Below are 21259 nucleotides of genomic sequence, written 5' to 3' on the forward strand. Positions count from 1 at the left end.
CTGTCTACAGCCACTTTGCACAGCAACTTCTGAACTATACTGGCGAAGTTGCACAGCTGCCACAAAGACTGTACCACCCACAAGGATAAAATATTTACCATCTGCCCTGGCCAGTGTGCGCAGTGGTCAGTGTTGGCCTGTGCAACGAAGGGCCATGGGTTCAACTCCTGATCAAGGGCACAAACCTGGGTTGTAGGTTCATTCCCTGGCCTGGATGGGGAAGTGTGTGGGAGGCAACCAATCGATATGTCTCTCTCACATCGAGGTTTCTCTCTCTCCCCCCGACTTTCCGCTCTATCTAAAAGTAGTGGAAAAATATCCTCGGGTGAGGATAAAAAAAATAAATTTAAGTATTTACTATCTGGCCTTATATAGAAAAAGTTTGTGGACCCCTGACCTAGAGTATACACAGAAAGCTCCTACAAATCAATGGGGGTGGGGGTGGGGAGGGGACTAACCCCATTTAAAAATAAAAAGGGCAAACAACAGAAATTGGCAATGCACAAAAGAAATCAAGCATATTCAATAAACACTATAAAAAGAGACTTACCCTCACTGATAATTAGGGAAAATATTAAAGAATTAAATCATTTGATAATATCTAATCCTGGCAATGGTATGACACAGCCATTTCAGAAAGGCAATTTGGTGATATCTATAAAAAAATGTAATGAGCTTTATGTCAACCCATAGTCATTCTTTTTTAAGTATTTGCCCCCAGAGAAATACCTGCAATCATGTAGGCACACATACACCCAAAAGCATATAGAAGCATTCGCTGTTTATAACAGCAAGACCCAGAAGTACCTTTGTTGTCTGTCCATCAATATAGTAAAATGATATTACATACCTAATGGTATGCTATACAAAATGATTTTGTTAATTTATATTTAATACCATGAAAAAAGTTGTAAGACATGTTACTAACCAGAAACAATGTTGTAAATACATACATACAGATTAGGTTTTAAAAGGTTTAAACTGTGTATTTGAGTCCATATGTATGCAGGAAATGCATAGGAAAAGAACTGAAGGATAAACCCACCCTGTGAACAGGTGCTGGGACTAGGGGATGCCATGACAAGTAATAAAGGACTGTTGCTTATTACTTATCCTGGGTCACTCTGAATTCCAGTGGTAAGGAAAGACTAAGGAACTCATCTGTTCCAAGCCAGCAATCTCAAGGTCCCTAGTGGGATACCTGAAGCCTGCTCTCCAAGGAACTTTCTGTAACATAATCATCCTCAACTCGATTCTCCTCACCAGGTGTTTATGGGATAGCCACTGTAGCCCTTAACATGAGTAGTGAAAAAAACAGTGGATGAAGAATCCTGACTGTGTACCTGCACTGGGCAAGCTGCTCCCTTCTCTGGGGTTCGGTATTCTCATGGTTAAAAGTAGCTTAGCTGATCTTAAGTCTCTTCCAGGTCTGATGCTACAATGCAGTCCCTGGAAGAGGTTTTGGTACCTCTCTGGGGGAAAAACAAACCAACCCACAGCTGTGGAAATAAGCTCAAATCAGAAGGTTCAGAGAAATGTCTGCGCCGGGCAAGTTGATATCCCAGGACAAAAGCCAGTCTCACTGCCTCACTAGATCCACTGATCTCTGTGTCCTCACCTCTTAAAGAGGGGGTGGCCTCAAATCATCACTGATCTATCTTCCAGCCTTGATGAACTAAAATAAGCTCAGGGCGGGGAAGGGAGCAGGAAGCAGGGACTTGGGAGTCATGAGGATGAGAGTAACAAGCTGGGACGGGGCCGGATGCAGAGAGCAGCAGCTAAGGCTGTTAGCAACAGCCCTGAGTCGCCCTCCTCTTTTCAAGAGCAGTTTCTTCCTGAAAGATCCCAGGAGGTAGAAGGCTGACCTAATCTCTCCCAGAACAAATAACCCCACTCATTATTTCAGAAACTACCATTCCAGTTGTGCCCTGGAAAATTCAGCCTGTTTTAAAACTCACAATTCAACTGTGAATACAGTGAAAGAGGAAAGTACTTTAAATTTGTGACCCCACTCCTTTGAATCAAATTAATAATCAACAGATTCAAAATTTTTTTTAACAGATTCAACTCAAATATCTAAGCTTAAGAATGAGAAAAGAGGCCCTGTGAGGTGTAAGTACCCAACTTACCAAGTGTGGCAGATGCCTGGAATAACCAGGAAACTCTCTCAGAACAACCCTTGTCAAGCTCAGGAACTTGCTAAAACCAAGTTTACTATTCTGTAGGTGATTTTTGTTTTTTAAGTTATAAGAAAAAAATCTAGTAAGATATCAGTGCTTGCTTTTCACAATAGCCTGGTAAGTGAAGTAAGCCAGGAATCTCTACTCCCAATTTATAGAAAAGGAAATGAACTATAAAGAGGCAAAGGGACTTGTTCAAGGTCACGCAGCTGAAAGTGACAGCCAAGACTAGAAGCAAGGTCTCCTGACTCCTGGTCCAGGACCCTCATCACCACATAAACTGCTTCCCAGAAAAAGGCATCCAGTTGAGAAAAGGGAAGCTCCCTTATAGGCCAACCCACAGCCCGGAACACCTTACCAGGAAACTGAGCTCTACTCTTCCCAAGCTGGCTGGCCCTTCAGCCCTAAAAATCCTATGACGGCAGCCTCGTGTTTGGTTAAGCTTTTGGTTTTACATGAAAGGAGTCTTTTCCTGGCTGTTGGGAACCTGACCTCACAGGAAGGCACTAGGTCCCAGGCCATACCTCCTGCCCTGCCGCCCAACTCTCAACTTTTGTCAGCCACGTAAATAAGTCAAACCCTGTGAGCACTTAAGTAGCACTATAGCCAGGCAGGTGCACTTCAAAGCAGTGTCTTCCTTCTAAGGGGTCCTGAAAAAGTAGTGGATAAACTAGGTCTCCCCAGAATGGAATGTGAAAGGAGCTCCCTCCGTCTCATTTAGGGGTTTGACAGAAAGCTCTGCAGAAGATGGAGACTGCGGGAGGGGCCAGAGACACACCCCAAGGGGACGGAGACAAGACTGGGTCAGGAAATCCAAGGACTCTGAAAGTCCCAAAGCCCTTCCAGTGTTCCAGAGAACCACCAATGCAAGGTCCCAAAGGCCAGTGGGGACTACAATCCTTGGGAAGCTGTTAGCAATACAAATTCCCTCATCTCCTAAATCACTCCAGGGATGGGGCCCTGGGGCCCTGGGACTCTGTATTTTCAAAGGCTGTGACTCTGATGCAGGTTTAGGAGCTACTGAACTATCCTAAAGCCCTGATTTGACAGTTAAAGCAAAGAGAAGTGAACCACCTTTCCCCGGGACCCACAGGTCTCATTCCTTAGAGGAGCCCCCAGCCCTACTGTCAACAAAGGGCACTCCAGTGACTCCAGGACCCCTAACCTCTCTCCAATCCGACAGTGACAATCATATAGGAAAGGGCAGGATGGGTCTGATGAGAGGGAAACCCACAGTCCACCCAGCCTGTCCTAATCCCTTGGCCACTCTGGGTGGACAAGTCTAAGTCGGGTCGTAAGAGAGACTCTAGGGGAGCTGGGGGGGGGGGGGGGGGGGGGGCTCCTGTGAAGCAGCAACAAATCTTCAAGCACTTTGTGCGTACTAAGAAAAACCAAGCATTTTTGAGTCACCCAAAAAGCATGAATCACACGGCAGGGCTATGGGAACGGGAAAGGATGTTATTTTTCGGCATACTTGAGGATTTTCCCTTTGTCCCGAGTCCATCAATACACTTCTCGCCCTCCCCCCAAACCATCCTCACACACAGGACTCACGCACATTTTTCCTGCTCCTTTTTGTTTTCCCGGGGCCTCCAGATGCACCCCCGCCCCGCCCGCCTCGGGAACGGGGCAACCCCTGCTCTTTCCGGGACAGGGCTGCGGTCTCCCGGCGTCGGGCCCGGGGCGCCGGCGGCGCGGAGGGCGCCCTGCCACCCTCGCCCGCCTCGGCCGCCTCCGGCAGCGCCCAGCGCGGCGTCCGCGCGCCGGGACCTTCCAGCCCGCCGGGGGCGCCGGGGCGCCGGGCTCCGCGCGGGCCCGTCTCGGTCTCCGGGCAGCCGCGGGACCCCCGCCCGCTCACCTGCGTCAAGTCCTCGTCGTTGAGCAGATGCGACTCGCGGGGCTTGAAGCAGTTCTGACACTTGCTCTTGTTGAAGATGTTGGCCTGGAATTTCCTGCACGGGTTCTCCTTGGCCGCCGACATGGCCGGCGCGGCGGCGAGGCCCGGAGGCCCGGGCCGGCGCGCTGCGGGCGGGCGGCGGCCGCAGGGGCGGCAGCATGCACGGCGGGCTCGGGAGCTCGGCCGGCTCAGCGCGGGGGCCGCGGCATGCCCCCCGCCGCCGCCTCGCAGCCTCGCAGCCGGGCCGCGCACCAGGCCGGAGCGCGCCCCCGGCGGTCACGGCGGCTCCGCGGGCGCCGGGATGCGGGCCGGGCCTTCCCTCGAGCGACGGCGCCGCGCGGCACGGCGCGCCCGGGCACCTCCGCGCCGGGCCGCGCCCCGGGCCCTCACAGAGCGCGCGGACCCCGCTGCCCGCGCGAACGGCCACCGCCCGGCCTTCGCGGGCCCATGGACGCGGCCTCCTGGGCCCGATGCCTCCCCGCGCCTGGGCCCGCCTCGCAGGTAGCGGGTCGCTGCGGGTCCCTGTCGTGGGTCCCGCCGCCGCTGCCCCCGGCGCCCCGAGGCCGCAGCAAATGGTAGCCGAGCCTCGCGGACTCCCGGGCGGGGCGCAGGGTGGGCGGGCGCGGGGAGGGGGAAGCACGAGGGGCCGCGCCTCGCCGCGATCGGCGGCCCTGTTGACCAATGGCAGCGGCGAGCTTCAGCTAACAAAGAAATCTCTCGACCAATGGAAGCCAGGGGCGGGGACAAAGGGCGGCCCGGCGTAAGGTAACTTGTGTAGGCGGGGAAGGTGGGGCGCCGGCGTGGGACGTTCAGGTTTGGTGGACCGGCGCCGAGGACCGCGGGGTCCTGACAGCTGCGGGGGCGGGGGCGGGGCCGACGGGGGCCGGCGGGGCGGGGCGGGACCGGGGGCGGGGCCGGCGGGGCCGGCGGGGCCGGCGGGGCCGGCCGGGGCGGCGGGGGCGGGGCGGCGGGGGCGGGGCGGCGGGGGCGGGGCGGCGGGGGCGGGGCGGAAGCGGGCCGGCGGGCGCTCGCTCCCGGCAGCTCCCTCCAGAGCCCGTCTGCGGGCCCGAGCCCAGCCCTGGCGTATTAGTTTGGCACCTACCGCGTGCCCGCTGCACCCCGTCAGCCGTAGCGTTCCAAGTGTTTGATATGCGTTCAGGTTTCACAGCCTCGCCATTCTCATCCCCACTTTACGCACGAGAAAGCGGGCACAGAGGAGTCAAGAAATCGGAGGTCGGTCCAGGGACGGCCGAGCGACGCCAGCCTCCAGCGGCTGCGGCTCCGTGGGGACCAGCGAGGGCAGGGCTGTGCCCGACGCGGAGCTGGCGCGCCCACCCCGCTGTGTGCTTGGGGCGAGGCTCGGGCGTCCCAGCTCGTTTGTGCAGACCCCGGGGGCGGAAGGTGAGGCGCACGGGCCGAAGGCCCGGGAGCCCAGAGGGGTGCGCTCCTGGGAAACGGGGCGCTCCAAGGAGTGGGGGTTTAGGCGGAGGGCGAGCGGCCGAGGGCGAGGCTGGCCGGCTGGGGTCGGGCCGGAGCCGCCGGCCCGCGCTCCCACCAGCGTGTGGCGGTCGCCCTGCGGCGCCGGGCCGGCCCCGGGGCCTGTGGACGGGAGGCGCGGGCTCCGCGCCACGGAGGAGGCGACTCGGAGGCGGCGGCTGGCGGGCCGGCGGCGGGCCGCGCGGGAGGGTCCTGGAAGCAGCGAGCACTGCCGGTGCTGCGTGCTTGGCCGCTGATCGCCCGGACCCTCCCCGGGTAGATGTCAGTGTAGTAAGAAAACACTGTCCCGCGGCGGGAGCTGGCGGCGGCGGGCCCCTCCGGCGGCCGGCGCACCCCTCCCCCGGCCCGCGCACCCCTCCCCCGGCCGGCGCACCCCTCCCCCGGCCCGCGCACCCCTCCCCCGGCCCGCGCACCCCTCCCCCGGCCCACGCACCCCTCCCCCTTCCGCTGCCTCGGCCGCCTCACCCACACAGTTGCCGTGATCGGACGGTTGCTGTGAGCAATACATGATATAATCCTGTAAAATACTGAGCATAATGTGGCAAAATGTTAATTTGTGAATCTAGACAGAGGGTATTTATTGCATTATTATTGCAACTTTTCTGTTGGTTGAAATTTTTGCAAAATAGTTGGGGGTGTGAGGAGACAGACGATTCTTGCTTGTGTAGAATACCCAGAAACTGATACCAATGGTTGCCAGCCTCTGGGGAGGGGAGCTGGGTGGTTGAGAGGTGACCTATTTTTTTAAATTTTCACTGTAAGCCCTTTTGTTCCCTTTGGGTTTGATATTATGTGAATGTACAACTTGTTTTAAAATAATTTTTAAAAGTCCTGCCAGTACCTCAAGGTCAACTCAGTGGCCACTTCCCTTAAGAAAGTGCATGTTCTCCTCAAGTCAGTGGACACATCCAGCACGTGCCCTGAACAGGAGTGGTCCACAGCTGGGGGCATACAGAAGCATTTGATTCAAGCCTGCCTGGAAGGAGCTCACACTTGAGCAAGTGGAAAAGCAGGAGGCAGACAGACAAGTTCAATCTGGGGTGTTGTGGAGATCCATACAAGGGCACCCAGCTGTGCGTGCAGCTTCAGGGACAGCTCCTTGGAGGAGGCAATGCCCGGGCTGAGTCCTGAGCTAAGACCCAGCCGGGAGGAGGGAGAGGTTAGACATTCCAGACTGAGAGCGCTCAGGGCTTTGAAAGCAGTGGGTGTGTCCATGAACACAAGCATCTTGATATTACTGGATAGTTCAGAGCGATGACAGTAACAAGCAATGAGAATGATTGGGAGAATTAAATAGTTGGTGCATGTGGAGGTTTAGCATATGCATAGGAATACCTATTAGGACAGATTAGAGTTCAGACTCTTCAGGGAGATAGGTGTTGTTGCAGTATAATTATTTTATCTCCATTTTACAGAAAACATACTTGTCTGTGGTCAGAATGTAGACCCTCTAAGTGAAGACTGAAGCTCACACAGGCTGACACCAGAGTTGCCTGGGCAATGGAGAACCATTAGCTCAATTTTTTAGATAAAAATAAGGGCTGTTGGTCTGGAGAATGAATCAGAGGCAGAAGACTGGAAGCGTGATCAATCAGGAAACTACTATAATAGCCCGGAGAGTAGAGAAGGTAGGGACCTGAACTAAGGGTAGGGTGAAGGGAAGAAGATAGTGAATTTGGGAAATATTTAGGAAGTAAAATAAGTATATTTAACCTTTCACTGTGCTACTTTTCAGGACCTGACTAGACTATGAGCACCATGAGGGCAGACTGGATCCAGGTTCCTGCTGCAGTTCTGGTGCCTAATTCAGTTCCTCACACAGGGTAGGTGCTCAAAAAGCACATGATAAGTGAATAAATGATACTTGCTGTTCTTTAATTGTCATATCTGCCACCCAGATTATAAAACCCAACCCACGCAAACAGGGTCTGTGTTGTATAGTCATGGGTTCCGTTTTCAGGGGCCTAGAACAGCATTATGCTCAAGGGCAAAATCGTGTAAACATGTAAGCACTCACTGAGCTGTGTGCTTTATTTTTTGTTAATCCTTACCTGAGAATATTTTTTCCATTGCCTTTTTAGAGAGAATGGAAGGAAGGGGGGAGAGACAGAGAGAGAGAATCACGAATATGAGAGAGATACATCAATTGGTTTTCTCCTGCACAGGCCAAGAATCGAGCCTGCAGCCGTGCCCTTGACCAGAACCAAACCCACAACCCTTCAGTCCATAGGCTGAGGATCTAACCACTGGGCAAAACCGCCCAGGGCTGAGCTATACACTTAAGATGTACTCACTTTATTGAATACATCTCAAAGAAATAATAAACAAACATGCAAAGGCCTCTCGAGTGGGCCCCAAATGCAGGTAAATTCTGCTCTGTGCACCTGACAGCTGCCCTGGAAAGTGTCCTTGCAACCTGTCAGGGAGCAGAACTTGCGTGCCACACACACACTGGCACACACCCACAAAGGTAGCCACATTTGATCTCTATCACCACCCGGATCCCTGAATGATCTCTTGCAAATAAGAACTCCAAATCCTCACAGTTTGGCCCAAAAAGCACTGTCTTGATTGGTCAGAATGGATACACTCTGATTGGTTGGTGAAGATGCTAATGAGGCTATTATAGTAGTGCAGCTCCAATTGGACAGGGAACATTTTGGTCCTGTTGGTTGAAATACAATTCCGGTAACTCCTCTTTAAGGACTGGCTCAGCTGGTGGGAGCACAGTGCTGGAAGGCAGTTCAGTGCAGGCTTTTCCCTGAAGTGTGGTGTGCATGAGAAGCCCCTATTTAGCAATGGCTGCTAGGCTCTGTTTTTAAATTTGAACCCAGTCAGCCACCAGGAGCCCTTCTTAACAGGTACATTGATTCTCAGAGTCAACATAAGTGTACGTTTCACTTAATAGGAAACTGCCAAACAGTTCTCCCAACCTGAGAGCTGGCTGTCCTCTCACACTTTATGTTCTAATAATTGATAATAAGATTCACCTGGGGGGGACTGCTAAACTCTACAGGTTATTGGGGCCCTCCCATGGACATTCAGAATCAGTATTTTTTATTTTTTATTTTTTGAGCTCAGGAATCTGTTTTTTAAATAAGTGTGCCAGGCAGAGAAACAGTGAGTGGAGCCAAGGTTCTCAAATCCTGGGGAATTTAAAAATACCTACTCCTGGCCTCCATTCTCAGATATTCTGATTTAATTAGCATCTGGAAAAGCTCCTTGGGAGATTCTAATGTCAGCCATTAAGGGAGAGTGGAGAGGAAAAGGCTTTGAGGTCAGTCAGACCTGGGGTAGTCCCAGTAGAGGTTACATCTCAGGTGGCTGTTGCTGCATAAAATTACCCCACTCCTACTGAAAGGAGTGGCTTAACCACTGTTCTGTGAGTTGACTGGGCTCAGCTGAGCAGCTCTGCTGGTCTTGCTTGGGGTTCTTTCATGCCAGTGCAATCAGATGGTGACCAGGCTGGACTGCTCCCTTCTCCTTGTCTCAGAGCCTCTCCTTTCCCTAGGGTCTCTCCCTGAGTCTCTTAAGTGGCACCTCAGGGTTCCCCAGAGTGTTCCAAGCAGGGGAAGCAGAAGCTACCAGTTGTCTTAAGAGGCTAGGCCGGGCACTGGTGTGGCATCACTTCTGCTTTCGATTAGTCAGCACAAAGCCATCACCAACTCAAGGTGGGCAGGGAACTACACAGGATGTGAATTCCAGGAGACCTGGTTCACTGGGGCCATCTCTGAGACTAGCTACCACAAATAGTGTCTGCTTCATTAAGTTACTATGAGGACTAAGTAAGTTAACATACATGAAATTTTTATAATGGTATCTAAAACATAGTAAGTGCTCAAAAACTATTTTTTATTATGCCTATAATTCCTATATTGGGCTTGGCAAATTTTTTCTGTAAAGAGCCAGATAGTAAATATTTTAGGCTTTGCAGGTCCTATGTTCTCTGTTGCAACTACTCAGCTATGCCATTGTCACATGGAAACATTCATAGACAATATATGAATGAATGAATGTGGCTGTGTCCTAATAAAACTTTATTTATAACAACAAATAGTGATTCAGATTTGGCCGTGTCTCTTGGGACCCCTCTTTTCCTATTGCTTGGGCCTTCCTTCTCTGGCCAGGGTTTCAGAAAGGTTGGTCTCCCTGGTCAGTGCTCCATCGCCCTGGAGCACTGACAGTGTGCTAGCTCTGTACTAGGTGCTGCATATCTGACACTTATCATCTCAACCCAATTATCACCATTTGAAGTCACCTCTGGCAGTGTCAGGTGGTGCCTGATAGGGGTCCTTAGGACTCTCCCCTCATCTTCTGTCAGTGTCCTCAAAGCCACCCCAAATGAACACATATTTTAATTAAAATGGTATATGTTGTAATTAACGTATGTTTAATTAATATACCCACCCCCTCCCTGATTGCCATCCAGGATTAGTATTACTCTCAGTTTACCAATGAGGAAAGTGAGGCACGGGGAGGTCAAGTACCTTATTCAAGGTTATACAATGTAAATGGTAAGCCTGGATTCAGACATGGGCAGCATATTTATAACCACTGCTCACACAACCTCCAGTCAAGGATGCTGCATGCCCTGCTGGGAGCGTGGGATGCCTGGCCGTGCCCTTCCCTGAGGCTAAGGTGGCTGTCCTGGAAACAGGAAGCAATATCAGAGGATCTCAGAGGACTTTCCAGCTCTAACTCCATGATGCATTTCTTTTCTTTCTTTCTTTTTTTTTTTTAAATCTTTACCTGAGGATATTTTTTCCATTGCTTTTCATTTTTCAGGGAAGGGAAGGGAGAGAGACAAACAGACAGGCATCGATGTGAGAGACACGTCAATTGGTTGCCTCCCGCACTTGCCCATACCTGGGCCGGAGATCGAGCCTGCAACCGAGGTACATGCCCTTGGCTGGAATTGAACCTGGGACCCTTCAGTCTGCAGGCCAATGCTCTAACCACTGAGCCAAACCAGCTAGGGCTCCATGATGCTTTTCTACTGCAGACACCAAATGACATTAGTCCTAAGATTTATACCAGGAGGGAATGCCAAAGCATTAGATGTACAAAGTCCACCCGAAGAGCAATTTAGTCAGTCTATTAAAATTTTAGATGTGCACACCCTTTGGACAAGTGACTCCACTTTTAGAATTGCTCACCCAGGCACACAAAAGTATATTATGTAAAAGGATGTTCACTGCATCACCCTTAAAAACAAAAAATTGGAGATGTGCCAACTGTCTGCCATTAGAGGGTCAGATAAATAAATCATGTTTTTTTTATACAGGGGATGCCACAAAACTATGAAAGAATGGAAGGTGTTGAAGTGACCAACCATACGTGAAATGTGGTCAAGTTTAAAAGCTAGTGAGAAAATGGTGTGTATGGTGGTAGCTCATTCCTGTTGTAAGTATATATGTATCTACAATATTCATAATTTTTAAAACAAAAACTGGAGACACATACAGTGTAATTAACCCTGGGAGGTAAAAGAATGAGGACTCTCACCTAATCTATAGATTTATAGTGTGTTTAAAATTTTTAACAGAGTTTTGTTTTTCACTAATATATAAAAAGTCATATGATGAAGGTTGGTGTTCCCATTACCTAGCTTTAACAATCATCAACTTACAACAAGTCTTGTTTCAGGCATACCCCACCCATCAGTCCCCTCCCATATTATATTGAAGCAAATCTCCAACTCATATCATTTCTTTCATAAGTACTTCAGTACATGTCTCTAAAAGATAAGGACTATTTTTAAAAAGTAGCCACAATACCATATCACACCTAAAAAACAACAATAATTCTTTAATATTATCAAATGTCTAGTAAATAATTTTTAGTTATCTTATAAAAACATGAATTATTTTTGTAACAAGAAAAAAACAGTTGGGTGGGTGGGAAGAGATTAACCAAAGAACTTATATGTATATAGGCATAACCCATGGACACAGACAATAGTGTGGGGAAGGCCTGGGGGGAGGGCAAGGTAAAGGGGGTCAATGGAGGAAAAAAGGGAACATCTGTAGTACTTTCAACAATAATTTTTTTTTTTTAAGTTGGAAAACAAAAAGTGTCAATCAGAGAATACATTGGTACAGCCTTCCTGGAGGTTTGTTTAGTAATGCTTATCAAAAGCCTTAAAAATGTGCTTATCTTTTGACCCAGCAATCCCAACCCATGAATTTGTTCTAAGAAAACAAAATGAAAGAGGTACACAGACACTGTTCCCCAGAGTGTGCAGTGCCTGTTACAGAGATGTTGCTTGAAAAATATTTGTTGAATCTGAAGTTGAGATTCTTCGCAGCTTTTTTTGTAAAAGGAAAAACCAAAGCAAGAAATGTATGACATTAGGATACCAGCTAAATGAAGGCAGATGCATAAAATGGAATATTGTTCTGGCTTTTAAAATCAGTTTGTAATAACACATATAGATTCTCCCCCCAGGGAGATGGAACTTAGTCTCCCTTCCCTTGAATGTGGCATGGACTTCATGATTGGTGTCCAAAGAATGTAGAACAAAAGGGCCGGAAATGGTACTTCTACAAGGGTGAAACCCAGGAGGTGCTTCCTACCTTAACATCAGCAGTGACAAATCATGTGGATATCAAGTGCCCCTTGATGTAATGCAATGAGAAGGGTACTTCACCTCTGTGGTCTTCCCTCTAAACCATAACCCCAGTCTCATTGCGAGAAAAACATCTGACAAACTCAAATTGAGAGGCGTTCTACAAAATACCTGAGCAGTATTCTTCAAAACTGTCAAGATGCCCAGCCGGGCGTGGCTCAGCAGTTGAGCGTCGACCTAGGATCCAGGCGATCGGGGTTCTATTCCCGGTCAGGACACATGCCAGGGTTGCGAGCTTGATCCCCAGTCAGGGGTGTGTAAGAGGCAGCCGATCAGTGATGACTGTCTCATCATTGATGTTTCTCTCTCTCTCCCCGCCTCTCCTTTCCTCTCTCTGAAATCAATAAAGATATATTAAAACAAAAAACCTGTCAAGGTCATGAAAAACAAGGAAAGACTCAGAAACTGTCACCAACCAGAGGAGCTGAAGGAAACAAGTTAGACTGAATGCATGTGGGATCCCAGATACAGTCCTGGAACAGGAAAAGAACATTTGTGGAAGAACTGGCAAAATCCTAATATAGTCTGTAGTTTAGTTAATAATATTTTACTAACCTAAGTTTTTTTAGTTTTGGCAAAAGTACCATGGTTATGTAAGATGTTAACATTAGTGGAAGCTGGATGAGTATATTGGAACTCTGTGCTCTCTTTGCTCTAAATCAAAAGTTACCAAAAATTTAGTATTATTTAAAAAACAATATAGATATTGTGGACCTTGAGAAAGAAGATACCTACTAAGAAAGGCTCCTGGTGGCTAACTGGGCTCAAAATAAAAAAATACACACAGAGCCTAGCAACCATTTCTGCACAGGGGCCTCTTATGCAAATTGCAATTTACTGAGAAGCCTGCACTGATCTACCTGCCTCTGCACTGAACTGCACTGTGTTCCCGCCACCTGAGCCAGCCCTTATAAAAGAGCCTGGAACCCTATTTCAACCAATAGGACTGAGGCTCTCCCCATCCAATTGGAGCTGCACATCTATATCCCTATCAGCATTTTCACCAACAGAGCAGAGTGGCTCCATTCTGACCAATCAGGAAAGTACATTTTGAACCAATCAAACTGCAAGGGTTTGGAGTCCTTATTTGCATGAGGACAGAGAATCAGGGACTGGAGGTAGGGACTTCTGTCTATATAAGCCAGCTCCCCTCTGGCTCTGAGAGCACAATTTCCCTTCCCACCAAAAGCTGAAGGTTTTGTTTCCTGGGGAGCTGAAACAGACGATGTCTCAAGGGGGCAGAGCAGAGCCAACCAGCACGGGCCAGGGAAGACGGGCACAGAGCAGGCCAGAACAGCATAGAAAGCGAGCAGTGGAGCAGAGCTGTCTCAGCAGAGGGGCCTGGCCCCCAGGGCCTCCTCCCAGTCCTGTTGTTTTCATAGTCCTCCTGTATGACATTTGAGCAGTTTTGCACTGAATAGTTTCCTTCTTCACCACACCCCAAACTGGGGGTTCCGGTTGGGGTTGAATTGGTTCCAGCAATCATTGGTTGACAACAGTTATTAGCATAGATATGTATTCATGATATATGAAGGGGAAATCTGCATATGGGTCTCATACAGTTTTTGCTGAATGAACCCATTTTTTTTGTTAAAAAATTAATAAGGTGTGTGCATATACATGATTAGATCAATATACATGAACATACACATACACATGTAGGAAAACAAAAGTCTGGAAGCATATACTTCTGGGGCTTCAGGCCCAGAAGCCTCGAGCGGCCAGGCTGTGAGAACTGCAGTGACTGGTGAGATGGAGCATTCAACATCCTTCTAAAATGGGCAGCAGCTCTGTGGCCCGAGCAGTTTCCGTCCTGTAGCCCTTGGAACTATTCCTGACAGATCTTCTCTTTTTTCAAAACAAACTGAAAATCCTGGTTGTTACATAAATTTTCAGGGCTCACTCAGCTGGAGGAGGGCCTTCAGGGTCACATGGCCAAGCAGAAGAGGGCTGGCACTGAACGGGATAGGCAGCTGGACTCAGCCCATCTCGGTGCCCCCGTCTGTGTTAGGGCCTGAAGGAGGGCCAGCTGGCGAGGGCAGGGAGAGGCTGTGCGCTTCGGGCCTGCAGCTGTGCATGCGGCCAGGCTGGGGGTGGGGTTTGCTTGGAACCTGATGCCTGGGCTCTAACCCTCTGGTTCACCAGATCACGGCAGGCACTGTGTGTGTGTGTGTGTGTGTGTGTGTGTGTGTGTGTGTGTGTGTGTGTGTGTGTGTTATGGATATAGCATTTCTTTGGGGGTTTATGTCGTGCATGTCCAGGTGGGGCCTGGCTGTCTTTGAGGCCTTATATAGGCATGACCATGTTATGTGTGTACATATGTATTGGTGTGTTTATCCATGGGTCTGTAACTGAGTGAATGTGTGTGTGTTGTACAGATGCATCCGTCTGTCTATTTGTTGCGTTGTGTTTGTTTGCATGCCTGTTTTATGGATGGGTATTTTAATTGTGTCCATGCCTCTGTGTGAGTATATGTCAGTGTCTGTAGATATGTGTGTCTCTGGCTGAGCATGTGTATGTGTGAATGTGTGTGAGTGTTGGAGCTGGGGATCAGGAGGTTAGGGTTCAAGTCACTCACAATTAGCACCAGCTTCTTGATTCCTTGTTCTTGGTTCCTGCAAGTCCTCAAAAGAAGCATGTAGGGTCTGAGCTACCCCTGCCAGGCTCAAGCCTTAACCACAGGATGGGAAGGGTAGGAGTGGGCTGGCTGCAGGGTCTGGGCTTGGAGAGCCTGGAATCCACTCCTGGTGCACACACACATTGCAACAGCTTCCCTGGCCTGGCTCCTGGGGCCCTTGGCTGGCCAGAGAGTCTCTGATGCAGGACACAGTTCCCACAGCATGCCACCACTTCATCAACTCCCACAAAGCTACATGAAAGCCATTGTTTATAGAAGATGAGCATAGCCCAGCCTGATTTGATCAGTCCCCAAACACAGGCTTCGGGTATAGGAAGCCTATCTCATCACCATTCCTATGATGTAACTGGGGGAGTTGGGGGAAGGTATGGGGAATCAAGGATATGGGCAAATTGGAGGCAACTTGGGCAGAATAAAAGAAGAAGGAAGCCTCAGAGACTTAGAGCCAGAGGGGCCCTTGGATAACCTCTGGTTCAGTCCCGTTTTACAGATGAGGAGACTGAGCCCAGAGAGGGCAGGATCCTGACCTGAGGTCACACAGCAAGTCCTGGAAAAACTAGCATTCCCTTCAGAGAGCTGGGTAGCTCCAGAGTTCATGGTTTATAGGAGTTATTCATTCATTCATTCATTCAACAAATAAGTATTGAGTATCTATCTACTACATACCAGGCCCAGTTCTAAGCCCTGGGGATATAGCTATGGATGAGACAGGCACAGCCCTTACTCTCACGGAGCTATACTCTATTCAGAGAGACAGACAATAAACAAAGAAATAAGAAAATGTCAAGTAGTCCCAAAGGTTTGGAAATAAAAAGTACACCCTGCGATACATTAAAATCACTCTGTCTAACACGGTAGCTGCTAACCAATTTAAGTTTCAATTAAATAAAATGAGAAGTTCCTCAGTCTCAGTAGCCACATTTCAGGTGTTCATTAGGTTCACATGGTACTGGTGGGTCCTGTGCTTGGTGGCACAGAGAGATAATTTTTCTGTTATCACAGAAAGTCCTACTGGACAGCGCTGGTCTGGAGAGTCAACAGAAGGGCTGGGTGTTGGATGGCCCAAGCTGGTGACATCTGTGCTGTCCTGGTGAAAGGAAGCCGTTTACAGGATGATGTACCAAGAGGGGACGACAGATGCAAAGTCTGTGGGTAGGGAGGACAACGGTGTGTTTAAGGGACAAAGGGAAAGAGTGAGGGGAGAGGAGAGTAAGTGCAATTAGGGAGGTCAATGGAGACTCTGGGGACTTGATAGGAGTTTCTGCTTTATTTTAAGGATATCAGCAAGCCATGGGGGGTTTAAGCAGGGATGACAAGGTTTTTAGAATGTGTGGAGAATGGGTTCATGGGGGCAAGAGTGAAAGGAGGGAGACCTAGTGAGAATGACATTGTGTCACAAAGAAGGAGGTGACTGTGATCAAGGTGGTGAGGGGAAAAGGGAGAGAGCCACCAGTCACATCCCAAACCTCGGAGTCCTGGGTCGAGCTGTACCTGAGGCTAACTTCACTTGATCACCAAGCTTCCTCCTTCTGTCCTCTTGGTTACTGGGCACTGACTCACCTTCATTAGCATCACCCATCTCTTTCCCCTCCCACACAGGCTTCTCCAGGTGCCCTGGGTCCAGTTTCTTTTCCAGGGCTTGGACCCTCTCTCTGCACTCATGGGACTGATAAGATAGGCCCATCTACTTGTCTTGGGTTCATGGGAAGATGTTTGGTGTTTTACTCGATGATTATCTCAGAGCTAATGAGGAGGAGACAGGAAGAACCAGTTTGTGCTGGGTCCAGGGGGCACTAGAAGAGCAGGCTCAGGCTTCAGTTTGCAATAACCATAGGGATTTTGGTTTGATCTTGGGAGGAAATGCTCCTGTAAAAAAGCTGATGGCATAGCCATGCATTACCAATGGAAGGGACCCGTAAAGGCCCTAGGAGTGGGTCAGGTAACCCGCTCCCAGGGGTGATGCTGCAGAGGCCTGCTGTCTGTTCCTCAAATGCCCAAATCACTTCCCCTTGGGGCCTTTGCACTTGCCCTTCTCTCTGCCTGGAAGGTTCTTCCAGGATCCCGAGGATGGCTCCTTCTCCATCCTGATTGGCACTTCTCGCTCTGAAGTCGTCTGTTTTCAAGCTCCCTGAAAGCAGAGCTGTTGTTAGTCTTGTTTCCTTCTGCACACTCGTGTCTGAAACTGTGCTTGGGACATGTGAGTGGCTCCATGAGGTTTCTGGAATGAATGTGTGGCCCAGGTGAGCATGTCAGGCAACCCCACACCTCACTGCACCCTCCCAACAGCCCCTGGACGAAGGGGTCCACACTCCTGTTGACTGGATCCAGAACTGGAGGCTGGGAGAGGTGAGGTTACTCACCCAAAGTTGCACAGGCAGTAAGTGGTAGGCCTGGCTTCAGAGGCCTGGTGGAGGGGGATGCAGGAGGGATAGAGGTTGGGTGAGGCTGCCAGCACACTCCCTTTCCACATACCAGCTCTCCATTCATCCTCAAGCTTCTGCTTCCTGCCAAGCTCCACCTGGACACTCCCACCCACCTTAAGCATGATTGCAGCTTGGGAGTGTTTGCCTGTGGTGCACAGTGCCGGGCCCTGCAGTCCATTGTCACACAGCTAATGAAAGCCACAGTTGAAAGTCATGCTTATTGTGGCCTCAACCTGGCCCTGCTAATGGACCAAGCCCTGGCACTTGGTGTCTCCACTGGCCACGGGGCAGGCAGACCTGCCCTCCTGGGTGCTTTGGTCACACCCTGGGCTTACATCAGCTGGGTGGACTTGGGCCGCCTCTGAAGAATGCAGCTCATTGTTAGCAACCTGCCAAGATTCTTTCCTGACAACCCCACCCAGAGGGTGTCTGTCCAGGCTGAGAGGATGACTGGGGAGGTGCTAGAGGAAGACTGGCCTCCACTTCCCTGCAATGGTCCGAGCAGCTCCAGAAATAAGGACCAGAGTCCTTGTCACTATCACCTTTCAAACACATAGATGACTTTTAAAATGAGAGTGAAAAAAATAAGACATGCTATAAAAACAACATCTATCATACTTACGCAACGTCATGACCATTCAGGGCACTAACTCATTCAGTCCTCACAACTCTGAAGAGGAAGTGTGATCCTCACTCCCATTTTGCAGATGGAGAATCCGAGGCCTGGGTGACTTGCCCAAGTTCACAGAGCTAGTGAACATAGGAGCCAGGACTCACACCCAGCATGGCCCCCGATCCTCCTTGTTCTTAAACAAGGACATCGAACAGCTCTCAGAGGCATGGTGGACACCAGACATGGCTCTGGAACCACATGCTAGGACCCAGAGGTTGTGTCCCAGCTCTGTTCCATTCTTTCCATTCTTATTCATGACCTTGGTAAATCACCTCCCTCACTAGGTCTGCGTTTTCTCGTCTATAAAGGGACTGGGTCATGACCCCCACACACACTAGTGTCCCAGGGGCTGTTTGTTGTGAGACTGAAATGTCCTGGATGCAAACTGTAAAGTATTCTTAGAGTCTCTTAGAGTCTAATTTCTAGGGTGGTTATTAGTGTATGATCCTCATCTTGATTATGTTCCTTGCACATAAGAGACCACATCAAAGTCACCTACCCTTCCACAGGGGCTGGTCCAGAATTTGCTCAGAAAAATCTTTATTGATCACCTGACACAATGTGCCTTGATGGCTAAAAGTGCAGGCTCCACCTGTGCAAGCACGTTGGCAAATTGTTGGGTAGAACCTACTGACACTAAACAGATATGTACTCAATGACTGAGTCATTCATTCCTGGGCATCAACCCAACAGAAACGGGTGCTTGTGTCCACCTAGGGAGACATAAAAAATGTTCATAGTGGTTTTATTTATTTCCAAGAACTGGAAATGGGAATGGGATAGATTCACACCATAGTGTGTTTACACACGTTCACCCTCAACACTGGGAAATAAACTGCAGATAAGTGCAGTCACACGGACGAAGGTCAGAGACATAATACTGAGTTCAAGAAGCCGGACACAAAAGCCGTACACGTGCTATGTGAATCCATTAACAAGAATTTCAAGAAGAGACGAATGAATCTATGGTGCTGTAAGTCAGACGAGTGGCTGCCTCTTGTGGAGGAGGGTGTTGCATTAGGAGAGGCACAGGGCAGCCTACTAGGCTGCTGGACATACTCTGGTGTTGATCTAGGTGGTAATCACACACATGTGCATGTGTCCAGTAAGCTGTACCCTTCAGATATATGCACTTTATGGTATGGGCGTTATACATAGTTGGGTGATTTTGTGTTTTTTAAATGAATAAATCTGAAAAAAGAAACACAGGAGCTTGGCTTAAATCTCGGTGCTGCGTCCATGCTGAGCAGCCATGGTTAAGCCCCTTCCCTGCCTCTTGGGGCCATCACCTCTCAGGACGGGGATACACCCTCCAGGGGCGAGAGGGGATATAAAGCCCTTAGCACAGTGCCTGGCCCAGAGGAAGTATTCCATAACTGGTAGTTATTATCAATAATGAAAATTTTATACCACAAGCCGTGAGACGTGTATTCCACAAATATTTACTCAGTTCTCCGCGTGCCGACTCTGGGCGGACCTGGGCTCTGCAGAGAAGCAGGGAGCAGCGCAGGCCTGGCCCTGTCTCTGCCTCTCACGAGTAGACATTCTGGTTCCTTCGCTCATTCATCACAGAGGCATGGGACTTGCCTCAAGTAGCACAGCTGATAAATGCTTTGGCTGGGGCTCACACTGGCTTTTCTGGCTTTTCTAGAGGTCCCTGCCCAGCCAGTGGCCCTCTGTGCTCGTCACCTCTGGAGGGGCAGATGGAAGTGCTGAGCATTCATTCCAAGGAGGGATGTGAGTGAGTGAGTCCCAGCTTCCTTGCCTCCCGGGGTAGAACTGGGGAGTGGGGGCCGGCTCCGTGGTCCCCTAGGGGGCGTGAGCCGGCCTCCTGTCTCCCAGCCTACTCACTAATGCTCACTATATTGGCCGCCCCCTCCATCAACCTTCTCACTTTCCTACTGGTGCTCCTTGGGACCATCTCCTCCCAAAATGACTTCTCCCCAAGTCCTTGTCTCAGAATCTGCTTTTCAGGAAACGCACCTGAGAGAGCTGGTCATTGGCCACATGGTGGAGAACCAGAGGGAGCATCGGCTAGGGCTGTGGGTCCAGCTGCTCTTCAGCACAGCGATTTCCAACCGTTTCCATTGCACGGCACACCTAAACTAATTACTAAAATTCTGTGGCACACCCAAAAATACATATTTTGCCTAGCTGACAAAGAGGTATAATTCTGATTCATTCTCACTGGATGGCTGCTGTTGTGTTGGCTGTTGTCAGTTTTTTTTATGTAACTATCTAAGGGAAATGAGGTCAGCACCCTTACTAAATAGCCAGGTACTGCATGTTTTAAAAATTCTTGCGGCACCCCAGTGCGCTGCAGCACGCCGGTTGAAAATCGCTGCTCCAGGACAGCTAGCCATGCAGCCCGCTCGCTTTCAGAAGGGTCTGCAGAGAGCAGGGGGCCTTGCTGCGGCCTTGGCCAGGGCCTGGCTGCCCTCCCCAGCCCTGGGTCCCTCCAGTGGCCCCAGGCGCCTAGGGAAGGAGGGCTAAGTTTCAGTAGGACCACATGTTGGTCCTGGCCCCAGGAAGAGGGGATCCATCCACCTAGGGGAGTCAGGTAACCCCCAGGGCAGGAATCTTCCAGAGCATCCCTCGGATGCCCCACTGCCCCTCCGTGTCCCGAGCACCCCAAACACCCAGCTCTGGCCCCACAGGGATATGGGCAACTCACAAGCACCAAGGCTGGATGGGCTTCCCTGAAGGTCTCTGAAGCTGCCAGCCTGCACTCTGCTCCTATGGCCTCTGGGTCTGTGGGACCTTTGCAGGGCCGGTTAGGCTGCCCTGGGGTTCAGTGCTGGGACCACAGGGCCCAGGGCAGTGTTGGATCAGGAGTCTGGGGTGCAGGTGGCAGAGCCCCTCAGAGGGCCAGAGAGATGCTGCAGACCTGGATTCGAACAGCCATGGACGCTTCAAGTCTATCCTAGCTGTGAATGCTCCCAAACTCTACATTAATAACCACAGCAATGGGAAAGATGACCGCGTTTCCTTCCTTGGGGAGGGTCTTTACAGAGGGAGTCAAGTCTTAATGAGGTCATTAGGGTTGGCTTAATCCAACATGACTGGTGCTTTTACAAAAGGGGGAAATTTAGACGCACAGGCAGACATGCATAGGGGAAGATTATGTGAAGAGACCCAGGGAGAAGACGGCCTCCTGCCAGCCAAGCAGAGAGGCCCAGGCAGATCCTTCCCTCGTGGCCTCAGCAGGAACCAGCCCTGCTGAGACCTTGAGCTTGGACCTCCAGCCTCCAGAACATGAGACAGTGAGACAGTAAGTTTCTGTCTTTTAAGCTCCCCTTCTAAGCTCTGGGGTGCTCTGTGCC

The 21259-nt window shown here is 50.1% G+C and overlaps 1 protein-coding gene and 1 long non-coding RNA gene across 14 annotated transcripts in view; one reads left to right on the forward strand and one right to left on the reverse strand.

Annotated features, from left to right (window-relative positions):
- The window catches only part of MPRIP (myosin phosphatase Rho interacting protein), a 151196-nt gene extending 146901 nt beyond the window's left edge, over positions 1-4295 (reverse strand). For 5 of the 13 annotated variants that reach the window (XM_081162346.1, XM_081162349.1, XM_081162356.1 and 2 more), the window contains exon 1: positions 4039-4231. In XM_081162346.1, the coding sequence (XP_081018472.1) occupies positions 4039-4161 (123 nt within the window). In that variant the 5' untranslated portion in view covers positions 4162-4231. Of the gene's footprint in view, positions 1-4038 lie in introns of all 13 variants that reach the window. The other 8 variants (XM_081162345.1, XM_081162354.1, XM_081162353.1 and 5 more) reach the window with 5 other exon arrangements.
- Positions 4296-5071: 776 nt separating this feature from the next.
- LOC308546652 lies at positions 5072-12558 on the forward strand. Its single transcript, XR_013997369.1, has 4 exons — positions 5072-5478; positions 6990-7202; positions 7310-7397; positions 10859-12558. It is a non-coding gene; the product is annotated as an uncharacterized lncRNA (long non-coding RNA).
- The last annotated feature ends 8701 nt before the right edge of the window (positions 12559-21259 follow it).

The sequence above is a fragment of the Miniopterus schreibersii genome (assembly GCF_964146895.1).
Source record: "Miniopterus schreibersii genome assembly, chromosome: 16".
Lineage (NCBI taxonomy): Eukaryota > Metazoa > Chordata > Mammalia > Chiroptera > Miniopteridae > Miniopterus > Miniopterus schreibersii.